Source organism: Antedon mediterranea, chromosome 2 (assembly GCF_964355755.1).
Source record: "Antedon mediterranea chromosome 2, ecAntMedi1.1, whole genome shotgun sequence".
Lineage (NCBI taxonomy): Eukaryota > Metazoa > Echinodermata > Crinoidea > Comatulida > Antedonidae > Antedon > Antedon mediterranea.
The window spans coordinates 25,732,997-25,754,886 of NC_092671.1; the positions used below are offsets into that span (position 1 = coordinate 25,732,997).

General features: G+C 33.0%; 1 protein-coding gene across 2 annotated transcripts; it reads left to right on the forward strand.

Annotated features, from left to right (window-relative positions):
* Positions 1–239: 239 nt before the first annotated feature.
* On the forward strand, positions 240–19,705 carry LOC140040788 (tubulin delta chain-like). Of its 2 annotated transcripts, none has more exons than XM_072086964.1 (11): positions 240–389; positions 7,162–7,257; positions 7,980–8,041; positions 8,429–8,563; positions 9,324–9,465; positions 9,565–9,732; positions 11,723–11,818; positions 15,018–15,090; positions 17,041–17,182; positions 17,876–18,039; positions 19,267–19,705. In XM_072086964.1, exons 1-11 carry the CDS (start codon positions 292–294, stop codon positions 19,333–19,335), a joined length of 1,245 nt encoding a protein of 414 aa, XP_071943065.1. In that variant the 5' UTR covers positions 240–291; the 3' UTR covers positions 19,336–19,705. The 2 variants fall into 2 exon arrangements, with proteins under 2 accessions (XP_071943065.1, XP_071943066.1); XM_072086965.1 differs by having other exon boundaries at positions 11,726–11,818.
* Positions 19,706–21,890: the final 2,185 nt, after the last annotated feature.

A 21,890-nucleotide genomic window follows, 5' to 3' on the forward strand; every position in this document is an offset into this window, starting at 1 on the left:
TTTGTTCATACATTATGATCAAACGAACAGTACTATATAACATTTTTCAAATGTGCTTCATAACACTTGAATTTTTGTATAAATCAAATTTGAATAATCCCGCCAATGAATACCCTACTATCCAATCACAAAACAGTCCAATTGTCGCTCCTTCTCTCGACGACTACTACTACTGCTGCGCGCTCGACTCGCGAACATCAGGTATATAGTGTAGTAGCAAACAAACATGCAGTAAACACTCAATTTCGAAAACACACGTCGTGCCGCGCCGCGGGGAGAGAGAAGACGATCATGACAACTATTTACACATGTATTGGTCAGTGTGGTAACCAACTAGGACACCATTTTTTTAATACTGTTAATAACACCAGTGATGAACAACATCAAAGGTAAACCATAAACATCATCATTCTATAGTATAATAAATAGAAAGAGAGCGCATACCCTAGACTAGGCCTAGGCTTAGGCTAGCTAGAAGGGTATTCAGCTAGAATAGGAGACTGGAGGGTGAACAGACGATCGGGGCCATCATATAGAGATGATCAGGCCCATTTTTGTATGTACCTGATCATCTTAATTAATTAACACTTTGACTGCCAGAGGTTTTTCCAGTTAGAAACTGCCACCGCCAGTGTTTTTAGCAAAATTCGATGTTTTTATTAAAGCTGATTGAAACTATGTATGTGATCTGATTTATAAATTATATATAATTTAGACTAAAATAAGCATAAAGATGTTGGCTTTACAATGGTACAAGAACTCTGAACGATTTTCAAATCGCAATATATAAATCGTAATAGTAAAATAAAAGTAACCCACTTTTTTAGTTTTTCGTAGTTTCGCGCAAGAAAGTCGAGATATTCGCGATTTTGTGCAAGACATCACAATAACACAAAATGCCCGGTGAGATAAACAAACAACCAAAAAGTTACTAACACGGCACATATAGACCTATAAAAACAAGTTATCACTATTGAAAAATGTATTCCATTTTATAAATCATAAATCTTACTTCAATGTTTCGCCAAAATCCACATAGTATTAGTAATGACACCAGGCCCAATTAACCAGGCCAAAAGTTGGTCCGGAACCATTTTATTAGGCCTAGGCCCAGGCTAGCATGTACTACTACTACTAGCCTAGTAAACTGATGATAATATCTATACCATTTCTAAACAAGTTTTTTGCGTGAAACCTGGTCACTTACAGTGAAACATCAAAACAATTGGGGTATACATACAATAAAAAAATTAAAGACTTCATATTGAATATGACTCCATTATTTTTTATTCAGAAAACAAACAAACATGCCAATCCGCAAAAACCTTTGTAATGCTTCGGCGGCGCGACCGATACACAATGCGCCAAGCCATCGGTCTACGCGCTACTGTGATGCGCGGTGTATGTTATTTCGACAGTCGTTTGTAACCAGATTAGTTACTTTCAAATAGTAAAATACTGACAGTCTAGACCGAATATAGTGTCCATATTTATAGAATATACCAACAATTAACCTATCTACCGGATTTCGTAAAAAAACGCGAAACACGAAGATCTTCGTGTTTGTTAGTCAAGCGTTTACCAAACACGAAGATCTTCGTCAAAGTCAAAGTGTTAAGCCTGGTTTCCTGTCGACGTAAGAACACCACTTTTGTTGCGATTACGTCGATTTGTTGTAAGAAATTTACAGGAAACTGATTACAATCGAAAATTTATAAAATCGACGCAACTTAAGAAAAAGGGTAACCACAATCGATTTTACAGAAAACCGATGACCTAACAATTGTTGCGTAACGGTGTTTTCTTCCGATTTTACAGGAAACCAGGATTTTTTATCTTACGCTTGAATGAACGCCCTTGCGTTACGTTTCTTGCGTCTCTTAAGCCGATTTACCACTAGACGAATTTGTTCGTGCGAATGGAAAGCCTCATGCTCTGCGCATGCGTATTCGAGTTTCTGTCTGTCATACTCCCTTCTGCGACGAATTCTAGTTCCTTTATTTTTCGCTGCAGCAAAATTTACTAGTTCGAATTGTTTCTACTTTTTGCGAAGCGAAATATTGCGCAACCAATCAGAGCTCAGGAAATGAACTATGACGCTTTCATGAGCACCAACCGAAATGCTCAGCAACCACGCGAGGAACATGAACGTCGCAGCTATTCGCTCATGTAGTGGAAAGAGAGTAGGCGATTTTTTACTCTTCGAAACGTTGGATTCGCGCGAACAAATTCGCCTAGTGGAAAATCGGCTCTATGAAAGTTGACTTGAAGTCAACTTTCGCAAGAGACGTAAGCACAATTGTGACAAGCAACCAATGAGCGACAAGAGTTATGATGTAATGTGTTGTATGACCTTTACAGTGAAATAAAGCCGGACAACAACAACATTTGTATGTACTGTAAATACTACTGTAATTTTAGCCCACGTTACGATGTTGTACATACTTTACAAATGCACAGTAGTTTCAATATAATAATGTTCTAATCAGGGAGTTTACAAACTCATATCAAAATATAATACTCTTATTTATGGACAGCATTTTAAAGAAACCGACATTCTTCTGTTCTCCTTGTCGGTAGAAACGTCGCGGAAATGAACATTTGAAATACAATACAAAGCCCCTTTGTAAGCAATTAATATTATTATGTAACTTGATGAGTTTGACCAGCGCTGTACCCCACTCATTCATCAACATGCCTTCCAAGGTGGAGCTGGATCTGATGGAGACTGTCCAAAGCTATAGATGTATATATGACAAAAAAAGTCTTACATACAGAAATGGAAAGAGAGAAAAAAAATGCATGGGCGGCAGTCGCCCTGGCAATAAATAAGACCGCAGAATCTGTTCTCTTCTTAGTCGTCTTCTTCGCAACATCCTATAGCAGGTTACCATCTTTGCTAGATATATTAATCATCTTTTATGACCAGCCTAGGCCTAGGCTATCTACTGAAAATAATATGTTAGTGTGCTGCACTGCTGCTGAGTAGCTACAGGTACAATAAAAAAATTCAACATTTCACGCGAAAAATGATAAAACCCGCTCTAAAAAGAAACACCAATCAGAGAAGTTGCTTCAAATACGTCATAAATCTGACCGACGTAAGAAAAAAATTTTAACTTACGTAACAACACTAAAATCGACATAAGCATACGGCGTTGTGTTTCACAGGCGAAATTTCAACTTTCGGGAGCAGCATAACCACAGATGTTTCTCTGCGGCCCGACACGATCTTGACTAAGGTCAACGACGTCCATTTTTTCTCAATTTTCGTAAGAGAAGTAAGAAACGCATAAAACGCAAGAATTGTTGCAAAATGTCGACAGGAAACCAGGCTTTAGGTGTTGGGCCCTATACTCTTAACATTAGGCCCGATGCGATAGCCAAGAGTATCATTTGTAAATCCGTCCCATTATAGTTTTTAATGGAGATCTTGGCAAACAATGTTTATGTTTATAATATTAATGGTACGGTAGTAGCCATGAAAATTTTTAGATCAATTAAAGGTGGCGTAAGCTAACAAAAAAACACCACATTTTGTCATCTGTGTCTACTACTATTGCAATTGTTGGAATTGGAAGAGAGAGAAATTGAGTCCCTATTTTAGCCTAAATGAATTATTTGTTTTTTTAAATGTTATTGTTTGGTATAGAAAAAAAATGTTCTCTTAATACTAATAGGGTAATCAATCATAATAATAATATTTTATGGTGAACAATAATTATAAATCCAATTCGTTTTTCGTGGACCCAATCGTCTAATTATGCACTAATGACCCCCCGGTAGAGGTGCGTCATGAGTGCATCATTTACAAATAATTACTGACGCAGGGGTGGGTAAAAAAACCTGGATAAATAAGAACACGCCAATTGACTTATCAAATATCAATGGATACAATATGTACACTTGTAATAGAGAAGGTAGAGTCGGTGGTGGAGTTTATCTATATTTAAAAGAACAAATCAACACCGTAACACGTGATGATTTTGTATTTAATGATAACTCCATTGATTTTTTTTTCTAGAAATAATAAACACAAACGGCAAAAATACTATTGTAGGTATGTTGTATCGACCACCAAATTCAAACGTCAACTCATTTAACTCTGATCTGGAAGAAATCTTACATAAACTTAATCGCGAAAACAAAAACTGCTATATCTTAGGAGATTTTAATCAAGACTTATTAAAATATGACATTCAAAAAACAACACAGGAATTCAAAAACATTATTTACTCAACATCTTTTAATCCATTAATTAACTTACCCACCAGAATAACATCGTCTTCTGCTACAATTTTAGACAATATTATTACAAATGATGATAACATTTCGCATTGTGGAGTAATAGTCACAGACATTACCGATCATCTACCCATTTTCATGACAACACACCTGTCATTAAATACTAACACACAAGCTCCAATTACAAAACAAAAAATAATTAATGATACAACATTAAATAACTTACTTATTGCTATTTCTAATGAGGATTGGGGTGAACTATATTTATGCACAGATACCAATACATCATATAACCTATTCATTAAAAAACTATCCAATCTCATAGATAATAACATACCTAAAAAAGTAATAAGCCAAATGGTACTACAAAGAAAAAACCATGGATCACAACAGGAATTTTGATTTCAATAAAAAAGAAAAATAAACTTTATAAAGAAAAAAAAAATCGAGTGTTTGGCCAAATGAGGTAATTAACCATAGTAATAAAACTTTGGTATGTGATCTGACGCTTTTAATGACTTCTTCTCCAACATTGGAAATGAATTAGCAAACAAAATACCAAATTTAAACAATTCTGACTTTAAACAATATATGAAAGAGAGTCAATCCCAATCTATATTTTTCAATCCTACGAATGAAGAAGAGGTTATTGAAATAGTTAGTCAAATCAAAAATTCAAATTCAGAAGGTGTTGATAACTTAAGTAATCGCATTCTAAAACATCATATTGCTGCTGTGGCATCTCCTCTTGTACATATCTTTAACCTCTCTCTTGAGACAGGCATCGTCCCTGATAGTATGAAAGTAGCTAGAGTAGTTCCAATTTTTAAATCTGGCAATAAAAGTGACGTCAGTAATTATAGGCCAATCTCTATTCTGCCTACCGCTTCAAAAATTCTTGAAAAAAATTGTTCAAATTAGAGTAAATAAATATATCACAAAGTTTAACATCCTTAATAATGCACAATATGGTTTCAGAAAAAACAGTTCTACTTTTATGGCCGTTATAGATCTGGTTGAACGAATAACCGATGCGCTTGATAAGAAAAAAAATACCATCGGTATATTTATTAATTTGTCAAAAGCGTTTGACACCATCAACCATGATATACTTCTAAAAAAATTGGAACACTATGGCATAAGAGGCACGGCACTTAAATGGTTTAGAAACTATATTAGTGGAAGGAAACAATTTACGTCTATTGATAACACAAGTTCGTGTTTGATGGATATAAATTGCGGTGTACCACAGGGTTCAATTCTGGGGCCTCTACTATTTATTTTGTACATTAACGATGTATTTAATTGCTCAAACTCGTTATCTTTTGTTTTATTTGCTGACGACACAAACATATCTGCATCTCACGAAAACTTGGATACGCTCATAGATCTAGTTAATGGTGAACTAAAAAATGTTTCGGATTGGTTCATGTGCAATAAACTATCAATCAACGTTAAAAAAACTAATTACATAATTTTCCGCAATCAGCGAAATCCAAGTAAATTAGAGAATGTAAATATTTATGTCAACAATAAAAGAATAGATAGAGTTAAATCGACTAAATTCCTTGGGAGTACATATTGATGAATTTCTCACATATAAGAATCACATCAATGTTACAGCTAGGAAAATATCGCGATATGTTGGCATACTATATAAAGTAAGACATTTTTTACCAACCTACAGTATGCTCTCTGGACAATATACAAATCACTCATTGAACCAGTATTAAATTATTGCAACATAATATGGTGTAGTACATTTCCAAGTTATCTAGATGAGTTATTTAAACTCCAGAAAAGGGCATTACGAGCTATAACATGGTCAAAGTTTAATGATTCAATGACTGAATATTTCTATAAATTTAAACTTCTTAAAATTGCGGATATCAATAGGTACCAAATTGGGCTCTTCATGTATAATGTTACTACTAATCAGGACGTGCGTTTTTCATCGCTCTTTATTAAAAATGGTTTTTACCATTATTATAATACAAGATCTAAAGACAAAATGAGACTCAGAAAACGTAATCGTACTTCTACTAGTTTTACTGTGTCATGTGTGGGACCCAAATTGTGGAATGACTTGAATTACGAACTACAAAGTACCAAATCAATATATATATTTAAATCATTGTTTAAAGAACATTTATTATCATTTTACAAATAATTTTAAAATGATACTTGTTGCAGGATTTAGCTTTTTTTATTATTTATGTTTTAGTTTTTTAGGCTAGTTAGGGACGTAGGGGGACACAATTAATCAAGCTCTTTTGAGTTTTTATGTGTTTCCTTTTCATCTTTTTTTATGTTCTCATATATTGTTGTATATTTTCATGATTGATGATGAATAAAGAATATTTGAATATTTGAATATTTGAATAGATGGTACGTCAAATCAATGACCAATGGTGTGTCAATGTCCGTCACTTTACCACACAAAATATCATAAAAAACATGGTCCCAATGTGTCAAAATAAGTGCCTCGTGGTCACCTAAAGGTAAATCACATTATTGACGCATGGGTGCGTCATGGTATTCAAAGGTATGACGCACATTGGACAAATGACGTGCCCTCTCCCGGGGGTCGTATAGTGGGTCATACAATTGACAAGTGCATTTATATTAGATAGGCCCGAACGTCCACACAGTATAAGTATGACCTTTTAGTAGGCGGATAGTGTGCGAGAAATATGTCTGTAAAATCATCAATTTTTAAAGGATTTATTTGGTACTTTTTATGTGATTCTCTTACGTACTAAGGACCGGTGTGGTATTCAAAATAAAGTTAGTTAACAAATTTGGGGTCAAAATACTGTACAACAAGACAGGTGTGAAACAGAACTAGCGCCTATTTTATGATATGAAATGTTTATCGTGCAATTATGTAATATTAAAGTGTAATTATTCTTTTAGATCTCCATTTGTGTGTCAAGATAATAAAATTCGTTCATTGAATATAGATAGTGAAAACAAAGTTTTAAAACGTTTGATCAAGGATTCCAAGAAAAGGTAGGCCTAATTATCAATTAATGTATGGCAATATGGAGTAATGGTACAGTTGCCTAGGACGCCAGTTCATTAGACAAGATGCCTCATCCTTCAAATGAGATTTAAATTTGTTAGTCTTGTGTACATATGGACGATAGAGAAATTTGTACACTATTCAAAGAGTGTCATGGTATGTGCTGCACTGTCTGTCGTTACAATTACCGTACTGACGTGGCTATAAGCCCATAATCGACCACCCACGACTTTGACTAATTTTCATGCAAAATGTGGCACTCTGGTATAAGCTCACCCATTACTTCGAAGATCTACAGTAGGTGCCGTAATACATTATTTTGTATTTGGTAAAGACGAGTATTAATTTTGTGATGGTCGGCCCCACTGGTGACTTCCATACACCGCATAAAACCAAGCTAGTCCTGTTTTGTTTACCCTTCATCGCAGGCGAATATTGCTGCACACACTACGCTCGAATCACAAGTCGCCAAACGAAAAACCCCTATTTGGTATCGGCTGCCATAAACAGGCTTATTAAATTTAAACTTTGGATTTATATACTTAGTTACAGTACAACACCTACCATGATCAGCACACCAACATTTTAACAATGTGATGTTAAATAGAGTTTGATAGTTTACTACTACAATTACATTCTCTTAAACTCTTGATCTTTTATTGCTTTAAAAAAAGTTAGTAGTTGATATAATTTGAATTCTTTTTTATAGCCTGCTAAGGGAAGATAACATTGTATGCGGAAGAAAGGGAAGAGGTGCCAATTGGGCATTTGGTATGTGAACACCACTAGAGTAGAATCTTTTAATTTGATTGGATAATGTTATTCTGTATTTAAAATTACATTGTCCAACCAACAGTAAATAAATGGTGAATTTAGCAAAAAGAAAGAGACAAATGTATACTACATTGTTTTATTTTGTCATATGGCTTGAATGCACCTTATAGAACCCAGTGCATGTATCAGAAGAGAAGTGATATACTGGTGCATCTCGGTTACTGCCACACTATTTGACAGGGAAGGAGCCTAAGGGCAGAAGAAAGTGTGTGCAACACTACAGCTACTACTAGTCAACTGCTTTTTACTGTAGAAATCATATTAATATAAATACAAACCCATTATCGCATTTTTTATTAATGTGTTCTTTTGTTTCTTTTCTAGGTTACCATGGTTTGAGAAATGATGAGGAGAACTTATTAGATTCTTGTTTAGATGCCTTTAGAAAAGAGGTTGAGAGATGTGACTGTTACACTGGTACTGTCATGATGCATAGTCTCTGTGGTGGGACTGGTTCTGGTAAAGTTCATTCGTTATTAACAGCAGTAACTTTATAATCACTGGTTACTGGTTGTACACTGCAGTACATTAGAACTTCAAGTTTACCCGCCGTTCTGCTTCATTATAAGGGAGATCTTTTGCGACAGAAGCACAAATAGGTAAATGGAAAAATGTTCCTTGCCCAGAACAAACCTGTCGTTTATGTAATTTAGGGGAAGTTCATTATATGAACATGAGAAAACATTTTATTCCAAATTATATATGTTTTAATTTTCTTAATTATAAGTCAAGAAAACCAACAATTAAGGCATTAGCAAATTTTATTGTAGTACAGTAGCTATAAAGAAATATTTTATTTGGCACACTAAATATATACTCTATAAAAATGAATTTAATTCATTGTGGACTTGTAAGGGCATTGTGGTGTGCTTCCTCGACAAAGTTTTAGTTTATTCCAGGTCCAGGCGACTATCGAAAAACACAACATTATTCAAACCTGTAGGTTGTGAGAAATCGATCCCTAATGCCACATTATATACACAAGAACCAAAATTAAATTAATTAATAACAAATTGTTCCTACTAACACATGGTTTTGTTTATAATTCATTCATATTGTCAGTTGTTAACCATTTCAAATATTTAATATGGTTAATGGTTTTAACTTTATAAAAAAAAAAAAATGGCATAAAATAGTATAAAACTTAAGTGTATTAGCTATGATGATCTTCTAAAATTGTTGATTGAAATATTGCAATCAAAATTGTTTTATATTGCAGGTTTTGGTTCACACTTGTGTGAAGCTATTCGAGATAACTATCCAATGGCTTACATCCAGTCAGTGGTAATTGCCCCATTCCAAACTGGGGAAAGTCCTTTACAGAACTACAATGCAACATTATGTATGGCTTGGCTACAAAGGTTTGTTTACGTGCGTTTGCATTTTTTATTAACATTGAACAGTTAAAAGAACAGTACAATGTAAATGCCTGGTCTTATATAACACATTTGTTTTTTCAGGTATTCAGATAGTATTTTTATGTACCACAATGAAGAGATACTGCATCGTTTGTCTGGACTGAATGTGTCTAAGGTTGTACGAGAGGAGGCAAAGGTCACAATTAAAGACATCAATGAACACATTGCCGAGAGTCTGGCTGGATTGTACAAGCCAGTTTCTTCAGGGAAGTAAGTATAAGTATACTGTATTTAGAAAAACATCTTTTAAAATGTTAAATTAATCAATTGACATATAGTGAACTTTAGTTTGTAAACTTGATGAACAAGTTTGGCAATAAAAGTTTCTCATTTACACTAGAACGATACCGATGAATGATATATAGATAAACATACATTTTTCTTACATAAAACAAAAGAAATTAAAAAAGTTGTTCTTTTTAGAACTATACAATAACCATTCATTGCGTGTTTGGTAAAAATAATATTTTTTAAAATTCTATAAAATGACATCATGATCCATAAGAACAATAAAATCATTCTATCATCACGATATTATTGCTCTTACTAATAATGACATCATTTGATTGGATGGCAGCACAGATGGTTATTCTATAGTTCTAGGATGAACAATGTTTAGATTTCTTTTGTTTTTTGTAGGAAAAATGCATGTTTATCTATTTATCATCGATCGCTATCGTCCTAGTGTAAATGGGCTTTAAACCAGTAAACTACAGAAAACTAGTTTGTAGAAGTTATGCCATGCACTACTTGACAAACATGTAAAGTAGTGTATATGATCAATGTACAGCTTTTCAAACTTAATTGCACAATTAAAATTGCTTTTCAATTTCATAAACTCTTCATGGCTCATGCCAACAGTACATCAATACTGCCCTCTAATGTCTGACTTTCACAATGTTAACCCACTTTGTGGTTAACCTGTGTTATTTAAGTATAGTATGTGATTTATTGATGAGTTTAATCTGTGCAGACTACATCAGTTAATTACTCAACTCACTGATTTTGTAAGATAATCAAAATCTATGTTAAATTTCCATGGGAATGAGGCTGTATGTAACAGAGTGTATAGTGATCAATAATAGTGCGTTCAATTATTGCCAGCAATACCCTATTTAGAGTTTATTGTAATTCGCAATTCAGTTGACCCTTTTAGACACAGTGGACAGTCAGTTTCTTGCCTGGTTACAATTGATTGAAAATAGCAAAAAGCAACAATCATGACAAATTCCTCTAGATATGTAATTATTTTGTGAAAATATATGCTTGTATATAAAGTACTTGGTAATTTACCAATCCCAAGATGGTTTTGAAGCCTTTCCAGTACCAATCTGGTCATTTTGATACCCAATGTTTATATGTACGTGCAATAGCAGAATACAAACAAACAAAAACATACATACACTATTATAATAAAGATATTGCATGCCAAATTGGACACATGACCTTTAGAGGAAAAGCATGTTATTGAAAAGGTTAACATCTAATCCATCATGAAATACTGAAGCGATATATCAATGCAGAATGTTAATGTTGTACATTTCAAAATGAATTTAAGCCTACTCTGTCCGCTAACCCAGTTGGTTAGTGCTAGGGTTAAATACAACCCCATTTAACAACCAAAATAAAATGTATAACTTTTTTATATCTCTTTATTGTTGAAAGATTTTTCATACGTAAAGATAAAAAAGAAGCAAAAGTATCATTCTCAAGCTTAAAGTATATTTGAATTAGGCCCTCTACATACCCACGGAAGTCAGCAGTGCAGCATCTACTCGATAAGCAGACCAGGATACACTTTTTCAATTAGTGGTCATATTTTAATATTCCACTAATATACACAGAACCAACAGCTTAACGTCCCAACCGAAGTATGGGGCAATTAGAGTTAACGGTCTGGTCTATACAGCACCCGATGCAATATTCCCATATGGTCTCCCATCCAAGAATGCAACTTAACTTTGGTGATCTAAACCGTTTCAACGAAGTATGACTGTATTAGAAAACATATTTAAAAATTAGTGATAACAACTACAGTGCAAAAGGTTGTGCCATTGAGTCCCTAATCACATCAACATTACAAAGACATTAAAAAAGATGACAAGTGTTAATAATGTTTCAACAAGTAGTCAATTATGAAAATGCTGACTTCAATTTATCAGAACTGTGTTCACACAAAATCTGATGTGTTTTTTTCTAGAAGTACATCACATGGGAATGAACCTTGGGAAATATTGCAGTCTGTTTGTCCAATGCCATCGCATAAATTTGCTCATGTTATTCACACAAGTCAAACGTAAGTATTGAACCTATCCTTTATAAAACAAAGACTTCAGAAGTTGTTTCTTTTTATGTGCTCTCCCATTTGATGGAAAAAAGAAATTATGAACTTTTTATATCGTCTAACTAAAACTTATTGTGTGCAGAATGATGTTGTAGGCTGGAATAAAACAATTACAGTATGTAAGAATATAAATAAACAACGTTGACATATGGTCAAATAATATTGTATCGTAACAACAATGTCAAGTTAGGCTCTGTTTTTGCTGCCAATTGTTTGTGGATATATTATACAGTATATTTCAATATACACTGTATATTTCTTGCATCATTTTTGCTGTATTTCTATCTACCCATGACACAAGGTTTGTTGTGAATATATGGAACAGCTAAAATGTCATTGTAGACTGAAAATATAACTATATTTGCTATTCAAATCATGGTGAAGTGAAGTTAGGGAGGCTACAGGTTACAGAAGATTTGGTGTTTTGTTGTTTACCAAGGCAAATGAACTGTAAAGCATAAAAAAACTGCACACAAACAAACAAGGACGATGACTGCAAGTCAGGTGGAGACAGGGCTATTACCAATCCCATGAATTGCTCAGCTCAACAGAGGTCATAGCTATCCCTCCCTCAATCCATACAGACAAAATGCATTTTTGGGTAATGAAAGTCAACTTTTAAATATTCCTCACACAATTAAGTTTCAGCAAAACAGGTCATCGTATTATATAGGCCTACCGTATATTATTACAGTATTTTTATTACATATTGATTGATATCCAGAAGAAACAGGGCCTTAAAGGGAAGCAAATTCATGACATTCCAGAAACTGTGAAAGGGGTTGGAGTGGGCACTTTCTGTGCATAACCTAGTCGACATTAGCAAACTTTACATACCTTTGTTGCAAAAGTTTTGGCCTCTGTTTCAAGTTTTTTTTTTACATGTACACTTAACGGGCTGTATTTTTTTCTATTTGAAGAGTCGTGTAGATACAAAGAGATTCAATAGTTAACAAACGTCATCAAATTAGTTTGACACGAAGGTGCACGGCCTAAAACTAGTTTTCTACAGTTTTCAATAGTTTGTCAAATGACACAAACAAACTTTTCTTGCCAAACCCCAGTTAGTAAAGTTTGCTAGTGTACTAGGCTTAGAGGTTAACAACTTATGTTTACACAGGAGTTTTAATGAAGTACTTTTTGATATAAAGTGATAATAATATGTTGGTGTTCTGAAACAACAGTACAATCTACCATATAACGTAATTAATATGTATAGAGTATATTTAAATTATATAATATTATTCATAATGTTTCTTTCGGGAACAGTTAAGGTTAATCCCAGGTGTGTCATCTTGAGACAAAATATGCAAATGTAGTTGTCACAGGTGTGGGCAACATAACAGTTCTAAACATATGACGCCATAGTAGAATTATATTTGCACAGATACCTGTGTCTGCGTCACAACAAAGACACTTTATGGATAAGTGTTCTTGGAAAAGCTTTTTGATATTCAACTTCACTATACGTTTTTTGTTCATAAATTTAATGTTCCATTAGCAGTCTATATTTAGTTTGAATTCAACAACAACCAAATAATTTAATATACTACAATGTTCTCCTGAATCCGGAATATATTATATTAGCACATAACCAGAATTGAAAATGGTGTAAAATATGTATATGTATATAGGGAGAGAGTATATTTTATAACATTGTTTTTATAAAGTACAAATTGACATTTTTGTATTTAGATTCGATACATCTTATATTGAATGTGGTACACTCGCTTATTACAGGATTTTGAGAACATGGTTTAGTGGCAATCAACATGTGGCAAAAAGAATACTTGATTGTAAAAAAAAATGTATATAATATTTCTTATTGTTGAAGCATTTATATAAGATAATTGTTGCAACCAACAATTTTGACATTAGGCCTACCATAAAGATTTTTACTGACCATACCAAAGACAAATGGCTAGAGAGATTAAGCTACACTTCCATTCACATCATGTGATTATAACCACTCATAGCAGACAAATTCTATGTTCTATTTACGTCACATGCAATTTGTGTCTGTGTTTGAACTAATGTACCACAATCAATAACTCATTGCTTAAAAAGATTACAGCACTGATAATAGATGTGATATTTTCATGTTTCAAGATTATCTTTAGTCAATCCTTTCCATAAATTGCTTTTGATAAAACACAAAAATAATTAAACATGAAGTGCTTTGAGTTTCTTTTGGCCCTAATTGCTTCAAATTTTCTGAGTTTTTAAGAGCATCTAGACTTCTTGTTGTTGGGTACAAACTAATACCATGTCATCTTTTTAGTTTTCATAGTAACTAGGAGATATAGGTCCTCTGGTGTAGTAGCATGTACTGATTGCTTAACACATCAGCCTATGGATACATTACAGTACATACAGTACTGACTGTATTTATATCACCATGATTATACTATTAGAATTGTATTACATATCTGACGACAGCTGATTCCCAAAACGGAATTCCGAATAGCAAGAAATAAATATTTCATGAAGTGATTCTATAGGTTTCAGAGTTATATCCTACAGTATGTAACATCTGATATGTATGATTGGACACACAGAACAAGATACACCACATGATGAAATAAATTCATGTTATTTATTTAATTACTTTGAGAATTGTTCTTCGGAAGATAAACCAAGTAAAATTAGGTGAAAATTATAACAATGTTTTGCGAACACTTAGCTTATTCACATTCAGTTGCCATTTTACACGAAACTTTCACCAAATTTTGATTTAACTCCAATTCTCAAAATAAACAACATATTTATTTATTGTTATTTAAAACGTAGCTGTATTTCATTTCATTTTTCATCGTCAATTTAAAAACATGATAAAACAATACAAATATAAATAACAAAACCCATGACGGTGACATATAAAAGACAATTAAAATCAATTGAGTAATTTAAAAAAAAAATACAAGATAGACAATAAAAAGATATATATAAATATAATATAATAAAATGTAAAATTGTATTAAAACTGTAGTATCTTCCTTAATATGCAAATTGAAAATAAACCAATCAATTTTTTAACTTACCATTTTTCCATTTAACCATTTGCACTAATTAGTGATGAATTTCGGCTTTGGTAGAATACTATTTTTAGATTTGTCGTTTAAACTGTCTCTTTAATTTTATTTTTTTGCAGTAAATCATCTTGGGAAACACTGACTGGTGGTCTCCTGAGATCATTCAAGCGTTACGATGAAGATGGACTAACTGTATCCTTTATACCATGTCACTGTACTATCATCAGTACTTTGTTTTCTGTGTCAACCATTTACTAAACTACAATTAACATACATATTATAAAATATAGTTTCTTACTTAGTCTTTCAATAAAAAAGTTTGAGATAGTTTAATTTACGCATGTGAAATTCACAATTAATAGTTCCTATTTTAACATTGTATGTCTTGGGAAGGGAAATTGTATACTGCATTATTTAAATTATTTCCCTGGGGCGTTTATTGTTCAAGATGGTTTATTCATTTATTTTTTTTGGGTGTAAACTGTAAGATGGTAACATGTATAATCAAATAAATACCCTCTAGTTATGAAAAAAATACAAGATGATTATTATTATTAAGAAGTGGTAAAATAAATAAAGATTGTATTACAATTGTAGAATTGCAATTGTAACAAATCTTTAATTTTGGTGTGCTCTGAACGGTTAAAATGAGAGGTCTCTGTCATATCAAAAAGGACTATCAGCTCATCTGTATCTGCTGATCATACATTTGCAGGCAGATATGCACAGTTTTAACACATTATTACACAGTATTGCCCTTGTAAATTTTCTTTAAACTTTTTTAAGGAAAGATTATGAAACATTTATAACATATTGTTTAGTTTTTTATTAATTTACGGTTTTGTACTTTGAACATTCATCAAACATTCCAAAGTATCTTAGGAAAGTATAGAATGTCTGCTAGATTTTAGAGAGTGTGTTACCCTTTAAAACATTGAACTTTTAGAATATTAAATCTTTAGAATTCTAATATGTGTCTAGTCCCATCCCTGGTATGATCATCCATGGAGGAATTAGTTTGGTGTCAAAAAAGGAGTGCACATTCCACAGATATACAGTATTTCAACACATAAACATTTCATTGTAGGTTCCCATATTTATATTTTTGGCCTATGGTAGGCCTAGCTGTTGCAAATCCAGTACAAATCTGAATTTACTTTTTTCAAAGAACAGTTATAGGTGATGTAATCCGCGTTTTAGAATCAAAATTCATAGTTTACTGCCATTTAATTGAAATTTTCATATTTATATTATAAGAGAAAAAAAGTTTGCTACTGCACGCATCCATACTGTACACATATAAGGTATTAATATCAGATTTAGGAAAGTTTTTAAACTATATTTGAACAGCCCCCAGGTGGAAAGAGTTGGGGTAACATATCAGCTTTTATTTTTTAATTATTCATTTTGATAGAATATACAACATTTTTTTAAATCATAAAAATGGCTAATGGATAAGAAGTTTTCTTTTTAGATCTATCCTTGTCCTTGAAACATTGCTTCATTTTATTAGTGCTCATGTATTGTTTTAATTAACTCACTGTGATTTACATTAAGCAGAATTGAACAGAATTAACTTTAATCCTGTAGATAGAAGAGAAAATTAGTTCAATCATTTCTAAAGCTTTCATACATAGGACTCTTCAACTTACTAGTTTTATGACAAGATGAGTGTTTTTACGTAAGATTAAAAAAAAAAATTGTGCAAAATTTACTTTGTGTACACCGTTATTTCCACTTTTCTTCATTGGCGAACTTTTGATGTTATAGTCTGTAGCCATAAATTTCACAGCTCCTGGTTATTTTTACCAAAAAGGGCACTTTTCCAACAAACACAGGGAAAAAATCGTCATAAGCTTGGTCCCCCTTTAGCTTTTGGCCTCTAGCGTTCATTCAAAATGTACAAGTACATAGCCAGGATTTTTGTGTCCTTTTACCCACAAAGGGAAACGTTTTTTTTTCTCATAAGTTAGACTAGAAGCATATTTACCTTTTCTGCTGATCAATATTTTGGAAATGGGCACTTTAGGGAAAATGTATATTTGAACCCCCTGGCACGGACCACATTTAGACCACTTTTGTAGTGTAGAAGTTACATTTATGTGTACTACATTATATAGTTTGGTTCCCAAACTGTAACAGTTCTCTTCATTGGCTAACCTTGCTGTTGCTCGTGGAGATAAAATGGATACGTTCAGCAAACATTCTAAGAGCATTGAAAAAAAAATCAAGGCAGCTTACAATTGTGTGAGGTGGAACCCGTATCCAGTTGATTTTTGGATAGGTATGTTGACATGAATGAAAAGAAATGTTTGTTTTTGTTTGTATGATTGATCATTATTTTTCTAATCATTATCGCATAACCATCTTCATTCATTATCTTCATCACAACCATCATCATTCATCATCATTATCAGCATCGTCATCATGATCATCTTCATCATTATCATAATCAACTTCATCATTATCATCACCATTGTCTTCTTCATCGATCATTATCATTATCATCATACATCATCATTATCATCATTAACTTCGTCATCATTATCATCATACATCATCCTACATCATCATTAACTTCTTCATCATTATCATCAACCTCATCATCATCATCATCATCATAATAATAATAATAATCATTTCATCAACATTTTACCATGATTATCATCTTCTATCTATTCATCTATTATCATTTCTTTAATTCTTGACATATTTCATAAAATTATTTATATCTTAACCACAAAGCTAATAAATGTTTTAACAAAGATTAATTTTTAATTTAAATTAAAGAAAAGGTGATTAAGCAATTCCATCATCATGGCCATAACCACAGGTCTTTGGTAATCTCTATATTTGATTACAAAATGTATATTAAATCTGTCACCAAGCCCCACACTATTATTCATTGGCCCAAAGCCACTTCCTGTCTAAGCATTACCATCTACATATTTTGACCTACTTTTTGATATTTTTTCAGGAAAAGATTCCATAAACGTGGCTAAATCAGGAACTGCCTCTCTGACCATCTGTGCCAACACAAGCAGAATAGTTGAGTATGCTGGAAATGTTCTCAGTAAAACTCGGAACATGCTGGAGGCAGGAGCCTATTTGCACCTGTATTTGAATCATGGCTGTGAAAAGGTATTCCCAAATGACCCAATTATCTATTGACCTACTTTCAATGCTTCTATATACAGTACAGTAGAATCCTTATTTTAGGAAACCTCTATTCAGGGGACACCCCTATTAAAGGGACACTTTCCGGTGAAAAAAATGCCTTATTCAGAACACACTTATTTGGGTCCAAAAGGTGTCCCCTTTGATAGGGCTTGTACTGTATAAATTATACTAGTTTATCTTGAAGATAGGCGAAAACAATGATACATATCCTATTTCCCACCTCTCAAACCAGGATTCAACAAACAGATATATACATGATACAGTAATATTCATGAAACAACTAGTTTACTGATCCATATGTTGATTGCAGGAGGGAAAAAAAGGCCGGTTTAAATCATTTGGAAATGATATGGTTGTCTAAAACTCAAAACTGTCATCACGCTAACAGAGTGTTGGCCCACTGGTGATAGGTAGTATCAAATGCCAAGTATAACTTATCCAAGTTTAAATGACAAGAATGACAGCCTAATAATTTCTAACTTAAGAATATTTAAAATTCAGATTAATTTTTAAACAATTTAATGTATAGTATATATAAAATTTATCTCATCACAAAAAAGAAGTGTATATATAATTCAATACTGTACAGTTGAACAAAAGTATAACATAATTCACAAGTCCAGTCAGTATTCAATCTCCCAAAGGGATTTATCTAAAGTGCTGTAATGATGTAAAAGCTATCTGTTATCACCATTTACTATAAAAAGTGTTTTCTCATTACATTCATGTTGTACAGATAATAATAAAAGTACATTGTGTTTGTAACATAATACTAACATAAATACTTATATCAAAATTATTGATGGCCAGATACAGAGAAGATTAGTGACTTTTTTATTTAAACATTGCAGCATACGACTACGTAGGTAATGAGTGTAACGTTTCTTTTGCGCAAGCTTATGCTAGACTTGCCCCAAGTCTCTAGTTCTTGTGTCTTGTTTTTGTTTACGAGCGCCACCAGCATAAGACAAAACAATTTTTAAGTGATTTATCAGTAAAGAGAAAAAACAAAAGCTTTTCTCAATGACCCAATATACATGATTATCGTGGGAATTGAACCCACAAACTTACAATTGTCAGTGTGAATCGCCTTTGCACTCGGCCAGTCACTCAAAAAAGCTAATGTTAAATTAAATTACACAAACAGGCATTAAAGGCCCTCAACTTGACTCTTCTTTCTTTTCCTAGGGGGATTTCATTGAAGCCTATGACACTATGCAATGTGTCATCGATAACTACAAAGATGCAGTTAAGTGACTCATTTCCGTTGCACGTCTCATGTTAATGATCATATGGTCTGCTGGGTGATAAGTCACTTAAGTGAGTAGCCCGAGGATGGCCAAGGCTCGATGGAAGGGGAGGAAGTAGTCGAGTGTGGTGAAGTGACTAGATGGACAATCCTGCTAATTTGTATTTTATGCATACAGAATGAATATGGATTTTTAAACTAGGCAAGCTATTTAAACTGATTCTAGAACAAGGCTGCAAATTTGGATTATGATTATATTACTAAGTACATTCCTGTCTTCTCGAGAAAGTTTACATTCCTACATAAATATATTTGATTATATTTTGTTCTTTACCATACAAAATATACTTTCTAGAAAAGTTTAATTTAAAGAGGTAGACAGAGACATGATAGATCACCTTATTTGAAAAATCCATATTAAAGGGACACTTAATATTGGGCATCCCTTATATATACAGAGTTTAAAGAGGTAGACAGAGACAAGATAGATCACCTTGTTTGAAAAATCCATATTAAAGGGACACTTAATATTGGGCATCCCTTATATATACAGAGTTTAAAGAGGTAGACAGAGACAAGATAGATCACCTTGTTTGAAAAATCCATATTAAAGGGACACTTAATATTGGGCATCCCTTATATATACAGAGTTTAAAGAGGTAGACAGAGACAAGATAGATCACCTTGTTTGAAAAATCCATATTAAAGGGACACTTAATATTGGGCATCCCTTATATATACAGAGTTTAAAGAGGTAGACAGAGACAAGATAGATCACCTTGTTTGAAAAATCCATATTAAAGGGACACTTAATATTGGGCATCCCTTATATATACAGAGTTTAAAGAGGTAGACAGAGACAAGATAGATCACCTTGTTTGAAAAATCCCTATTAAAGGGACACTTAATATTGGGCATCCCTTATATATACAGAGTTTAAAGAGGTAGACAGAGACACGATAGATCACCTTATTTGAAAAATCCATATTAAAGGGACACTTAATATTGGGCATCCCTTATATATACAGAGTTTAAAGAGGTAGACAGAGACATGATAGATCACCTTATTTGAAAAATCCCTATTAAAGGGACACTTAATATTGGGCATCCCTTATATATACAGAGTTTAAAGAGGTAGACAGAGACACGATAGATCACCTTATTTGAAAAATCCATATTAAAGGGACACTTAATATTGGGCATCCCTTATATATACAGAGTTTAAAGAGGTAGACAGAGACACGATAGATCACCTTTTTTGAAAAATCCATATTAAAGGGACACTTAATATTGGGCATCCCTTATATATACAGAGTTTAAAGAGGTAGACAGAGACAAGATAGATCACCTTGTTTGAAAAATCCATATTAAAGGGACACTTAATATTGGGCATCCCTTATATATACAGAGTTTAAAGAGGTAGACAGAGACAAGATAGATCACCTTGTTTGAAAAATCCATATTAAAGGGACACTTAATATTGGGCATCCCTTATATATACAGAGTTTAAAGAGGTAGACAGAGACACGATAGATCACCTTATTTGAAAAATCCATATTAAAGGGACACTTAATATTGGGCATCCCTTATATATACAGAGTTTAAAGAGGTAGACAGAGACACGATAGATCACCTTGTTTGAAAAATCCATATTAAAGGGACACTTAATATTGGGCATCCCTTATATATACAGAGTTTAAAGAGGTAGACAGAGACAAGATAGATCACCTTATTTGAAAAATCCATATTAAAGGGACACTTAATATTGGGCATCCCTTATATATACAGAGTTTAAAGAGGTAGACAGAGACAAGATAGATCACCTTGTTTGAAAAATCCATATTAAAGGGACACTTAATATTGGGCATCCCTTATATATACAGAGTTTAAAGAGGTAGACAGAGACACGATAGATCACCTTATTTGAAAAATCCATATTAAAGGGACACTTAATATTGGGCATCCCTTATATATACAGAGTTTAAAGAGGTAGACAGAGACACGATAGATCACCTTGTTTGAAAAATCCATATTAAAGGGACACTTAATATTGGGCATCCCTTATATATACAGAGTTTAAAGAGGTAGACAGAGACACGATAGATCACCTTATTTGAAAAATCCATATTAAAGGGACACTTAATATTGGGCATCCCTTATATATACAGAGTTTAAAGAGGTAGACAGAGACACGATAGATCACCTTATTTGAAAAATCCCTATTAAAGGGACACTTAATATTGGGCATCCCTTATATATACAGAGTTTAAAGAGGTAGACAGAGACAAGATAGATCACCTTGTTTGAAAAATCCATATTAAAGGGACACTTAATATTGGGCATCCCTTATATATACAGAGTTTAAAGAGGTAGACAGAGACAAGATAGATCACCTTGTTTGAAAAATCCATATTAAAGGGACACTTAATATTGGGCATCCCTTATATATACAGAGTTTAAAGAGGTAGACAGAGACACGATAGATCACCTTATTTGAAAAATCCATATTAAAGGGACACTTAATATTGGGCATCCCTTATATATACAGAGTTTAAAGAGGTAG

Bases quoted from the DNA above. Each gene is read 5' to 3' on its own strand.
- LOC140040788 (XM_072086964.1), top strand. From the start codon at position 292: ATGACAACTATTTACACATGTATTGGTCAGTGTGGTAACCAACTAGGA. The intron at 9,466-9,564 runs GTTTGTTTACGT...TTGTTTTTTCAG, and splicing joins TGTATGGCTTGGCTACAAAG to GTATTCAGATAGTATTTTTA. The intron at 17,183-17,875 runs GTATGTTGACAT...ATATTTTTTCAG, and splicing joins TCCAGTTGATTTTTGGATAG to GAAAAGATTCCATAAACGTG.